Source organism: Elaeis guineensis, chromosome 16, assembly GCF_000442705.2.
Source record: "Elaeis guineensis isolate ETL-2024a chromosome 16, EG11, whole genome shotgun sequence".
NCBI lineage: Eukaryota > Viridiplantae > Streptophyta > Magnoliopsida > Arecales > Arecaceae > Elaeis > Elaeis guineensis.
The window spans coordinates 46813872-46819497 of NC_026008.2; the positions used below are offsets into that span (position 1 = coordinate 46813872).

Here is a 5626-nt window from a genome sequence, read left to right on the forward strand (position 1 = left end):
AGTGAATTAGCAAGTCTTTATGCCTAAGAGATAGATAAGCGAGAGCCAGACCAACTTTACTGCACTACGAGTTCAAGCTTTGCCCAGCACAGATTTTAATGCTGCATGTATCTCTTTAAGCATCAAATTATAGTCGAGGTAGGGAATCAATAAGATTTTTCTTTTTTGAAAAAACATTTATTCTCATTTACAGCCAAAATGCAATAAGCATGGTTCAAGAAACTTTAATTTGTTTCAACCAGAATCATATAGAAACACTCAATAATTTAAAATTATCTATAAAAGGAAAAAATATAGGGAAAATACTGGATGTCAAAGTCAATAATACAGACTTGAGAGATTAAGACTGAGTACTTTGAACATGACATTCATATTCTTGCCGTGTATCATAATTGCGTGCCACCATATTGATTTTCTCATTTTTGACAGTGGAAACTTTGGTAACATTCATGTCTATAGAAAATGTATTGAAAAGGAAATCGCTTGAAACAAGCCCAACGCTTAATTAATGTATGATTATTTAAATGTCAAATGCAGAACAAAGCGATACGCTCATATGTCATAAGCGGATATGTATACACAAACCAAATATCACACTGCAACAGAACAAGCAATACTTGTTTTCATTGTCTATAAAGCACAGAAATGACCATGGATTTTCTTTTTCTTTTTTTTTCTATTTTTTTATTTGGACAAAGCAACAAGACAAGCCCACTAAACTTACTGATAAGTGAATGATAGGGTTCTCAACTTCTCACTAACCCGGGTTGAGGAACCGGTCGAAGCATGGTGAGGGAAGCTGGTTGCAAGCACACAACCGATAGCAATTCTCTCATAAGGTCACTATTCCCTCTTAGCAGCAATTGATCGTGCTTTTAGATTTAGGAATACCGCCCTGAAATTCCAACAGAAATAACATTGTTCAGCATAGATATACATAATTAATTGAACCAACATTGAATCCAATCAGAAAATTACAAGTCTGAGATCATGTGAGGAATTCCATTGGCATTACATGTATCCAGATGAAGTTACATGTTACAATTAAAAACCCTAGATTGGACTGTTTGATCAAATTCAGGATGTCGCCTTATGTCTATATGTTTCAAGTTGAGAAGATTTCCCTCTTATTTTTATCTCAGACCAACACATGCCCTTCAACATGGTGGATTGCTCTTTGGTTAGAGCTACAAATTTTTCTTAATATCTCACCAGCTTTCCATCACAAACCATCAAAACTAAATGTAAATAGCACACGAGATTAAATATTAAACATCAATATGCCTAGCACCTCTTTGAGATTAACAATTAAAATCATGAATTTGCAGAACATAAGTAAAAATCGACATTCATAAAGTACAGCTCAGTTTACCCAAAAAAGAAAAAAGGGCACATACAAAGCAATAAACACAAAATTCTACTGACAATACCTCAGTTAAGCATGGATGCAAGACCAAAAACAACGAGACAATCAAGTTACTAATCAGATGTCCCACGGCATATGCAAACACATGACAAACAATAGAATACGAGGAAAAAGCATGGAAGTCATCACGACCATGCCTATATGGATAATTTGCTTGTGTCTTAAAATGTCACTTGTGAATATGTCTATCTTCTACTCAAAAAGCATCTATCCACCTATATATTTACATATGTAAAAAGTTACATGTAAGCGCAAGCTCTCATGCACATATGTGCATGTATGCATGTACAGTAAGCACAATTTGTATGGCTAAACAGAACACCATGTAACACGTTTATGTATTGATTTATTTATGTCAAAATAACTGAAAGGGGATGAACTGGAAAATGCATTATAAATCAAGTATTTTAAGATGAATAAGAAGAACAGACCAGCATGAAGCAACAAAGCTGTGGAAAAGAACACGGAACTGCAGAGGCATATATTGGTAGTTCACCCAAGCAACTATAGGCCAAAACTGCAAATCAAAGTCCATAAAGTTCAGTGAATACTAGAGGTCCAGTGAGCATGGTTGAAACCCAAATAAGGTTCCATAGAATAGATTAAGTAGTACCTTCCATGCAGTCAACTGAACAGATGGGTAATCCTTCCTGACCTTGCCCCTCACTAAACTAAATGGTCTTCCTGCATTTACAATGGACAAAAGTAATGATGCAAGTTTTTCAGAAGCAGATGTAAACTACTCAATATAATCAACTTCGGAAGCTTTGACAACAAAGCAATATAATCAGTCCACCCTCTAATAAGCAAATGTAAGTGCAGTCATAATTATGTTCAACCAATGTGCCTACCACCAGAAATGAATGAAAGGTACATAGGGCATTTGGACCAACCAGAAATCCTGGAACACATGATACTCGAAATTAACATTCAGGAACTTACATCCCTGGTATATTGATTGATACAATCCAGTACCTCTACATGTATGTCCAGATATATGTTGTAACCAAATATTAATTGTTTGCAAAGAGTTTAGCATTATATTGGATGTTATGGACTGTCTCAGATGACAGCAACAAAAGTATGAATGCATATTTATCAATATTCCACTAAGGACACGCATTCTTTAAAGATCATCTTTAGATTTAAGTACCTTGAAAGCTCTCCAGGTATAATGGCTCTTTTCTTTTTTCCACAACAATAAAATCCCTCCATAGAACTGCCTAAAATGGTATTTTGACAATATGGAATCTAGATCATTCAAGTTTATTTATATTAATTTTGGAAAAACAAAAAAACCGTGATGCTAGAACTTTATGCACTACCCTATCCCTGCAGATAAGTATCGCAGCCTACTCCCTCGCGAGGATGCTAATGAGAAAACTTCATCTAGTCTAGAAGTGATGCTAGAACTTCATCTAGTTTAAAAGATAGGAAAAAAAAATCTAATGAGAAAACTAAAAGAAGTGGAACTGTATGTTGACTGGAGGAATACAAACAAACATGGCATGAAAAGGACAGTTTCTAATGCCATTTATATAACTACTTATAATAGCCATTCTGCATCCATATATGATTGAATTAACAATTACTAAAACCAAGAGAAATTAAGATGGAATGTTAAACATAGAGCGACTCAAATTAGTCCATACCTTCAATGACGAGACCATAGTACATCATAAAAAACATGTTGTTCCACGGTGAAGCAGTCAATTGTTCCAATATTACCTATAAAGGACCGAGTTTATCATGATCATTCATCAGCCCAAGTTGATCACCATCAAACAATAAAAATATGTAAGAATTATTAGAAACAAACAACTAACATATGCAAAATAGAAATGCAACTTTTGGTGCGAACTAGCTGGCTAAATAAAATTAGCGCATTCAGAAAGTTACCTTCTTAGCAACAGTCTCCTTTCCTTTCTTGCCCTTGAAAATAATCTCCATAAGCTTGTGCAGAAAGTGACCAAAAGGTCCAGCATAGGCAAAACCATAGAGCTGCAAGGCATTGAATGGGTTAGTTTTATAAGAACAGAGTATGCCCTTTTTATATTCAACACTGAAAATATTTTCGCACTGGTTATGAGAAGAAATACTCCTTGAATTGTGCCCGAAACCAAAGACAGAAAATATCTATTCAGTGAGATCACATAGGTTAAATCAAGTCTTTCATGGAAAGGACAAAACATAAACGCTATAAGGAAACAAATGATCTATTGCAGTAATAAGATCTTCCTTTTCAATGCTGAAGGACTTTGCCATACCACATGAACCTCAAGGCAATGGGAAACCACTGAAACACTGGACCTAATCCAGTCCACCATAATGGTCAACTCTTGCTTGGTTAGGCCATATGCATGGAGCTCTAAAACATTAAAACCTTTATATTAAATTGGATGAGATCCTAACATTTTTGTTTCAAACAACTTATGCAATGATAAAACCCATTATTCCTCTTTCTCGTTCCTCTTCACTTTGTGACTGTATCTTCCTCAGATTATTATTTTACCTGAGACTTCTCTATGGCAAGTCTACCTTCTAGCATGAAAGAAAAGGTGAAAGAAAAGGGGAATGCCTTAGCATAACCTAGCAATACTCGAACAATTCTAATGCACCTCACTCTTTTAATAACATCAAATATTTGGGAGAAACATGAACAGCATATTGATTAAGTACATGACTAGAGGTTGAAAAAATCAAGTACTTTAAAAACTAAAAGAAAAACAACACAATTCAACATATTTAAAGAAAAACAAGACTCCATATTAAATATCAGTGTTTTTTCAGTCTTAATCTAACGATCCACTTTCAAAAACTATCACTTTACATGCGCCAATGAATCAAGGCATCCCCTAGATGCGAAATTACTTGAATTTGATTCTAATATTACTAAAAGATTCCAAGTAACAAACTCGAAAATTTGAGTTCCTATGGAATTTTACGCTCAAGTATGACTTTTGAATCTTCCTGAACTTGAAACTACAAAATATAACTCATATTTGTAAGATAAAGAAAACAGTATGAAACAACGGGAAAATGCAGCATGGATCACCAAAGATGAACGCAGTGAGGAGTCATTTCGAAATCTAGGTGAAGGATCAAAATGAAGGAGGGAGGAGATTGAAAGAACTAGATATGGAAGCTTTGAAACATTATCTAAAAGCGCTTCCAATTTTAAGGACTTGGCCTTGGATGAAAACAATGACAAAGTCGCAACCATTCGAAATGCAAGTAACCAAATTGATCTAATCAAGCTCCTTCCCGACATGTAAGGATCATCCTAAACACTTTCTATCGAATCACCTGAGACACTTAATATCACTAATCTGCACAATCTTTACCCCCAATTAACAAAACATCAAAGCCCAGAGAACCAGAACACAAGAAGAAATTGAAAAATCAGAACATCATACCATGACAAGAAGCAACCTTCTCAATTGGAGCTTCTTGTTCCCAGCGATCTTTTGAGCAATCGCATCGCTGCATCCCGCCAAAACGCCAGAAGTGATTGCCTACAAATCAAAGAGGAAGATAACAGAGGAACTCATGAATTCACCACCCATAGTAACTAAAAAAACAACAGTCAGGGTGAAGATTCAGAAGGAAACAGAAGGAAATAAGAGGGAAAAAACCAAACTTTACGGAGGAAAGGGGAAAAAGATCCGACCTTTGTTCTAAGAGGGTGTTCTTGAAGCTGCCCGAGGTAGCGCTTCCATGCGTCTGACACGATCTCCGACATGGCTACCGTAGCGGAGGCGCAGAGCACCCTCTCTTCTTCTGGGGTTCTGGAGAAGGGTTTTGGGGTCTGGGGAAGAGGAGAAGAGGAACAGGACCGCAGGAGGGTGGGTCAGAAGGTGAGAAGAAGAGGAATAAGAAGAAGTAGAATAGAATGGGAGGGGGAGAGTTGAGAGAGAGAGAGGGGTTAGGTGACAATTTGAAGCGTGAGAGGAAGCAGAGGGGAAGAAGGAACGGTCAAGACCAAGAACGGTAATTGGGTATAACATGGTGATGTCTTACTCATGGGTTGGTGCCTTAGGAGTTCATACCCCTTTTCTAAAATTAATGGGACCCATCCATCCCGAGTGGTTGGAGGTCAAGATTTTTTTGTGTTGTCTTCTAGGGATCACAACATCAAAAGCTTGCCAAGCTGCAGAAGTAATGTATTTTGTTAATTTTTTAAGAAAATTAAAGTGGCTA

General features: G+C 36.4%; 1 protein-coding gene across 1 annotated transcript; it reads right to left on the bottom strand.

Annotated features, from left to right (window-relative positions):
- Positions 1-467: 467 nt before the first annotated feature.
- Positions 468-5376, bottom strand: LOC105059195 (peroxisomal membrane protein PMP22). The gene is made up of 7 exons (XM_010942435.4): positions 5097-5376; positions 4843-4941; positions 3326-3427; positions 3079-3154; positions 2040-2110; positions 1858-1943; positions 468-895 (listed from the first exon to the last, which is right to left on the bottom strand). The coding sequence occupies exons 1-7, from the start codon at positions 5166-5168 to the stop codon at positions 844-846; spliced, it is 558 nt and encodes a 185-aa protein (XP_010940737.1). The 5' UTR covers positions 5169-5376; the 3' UTR covers positions 468-843.
- Positions 5377-5626: the final 250 nt, after the last annotated feature.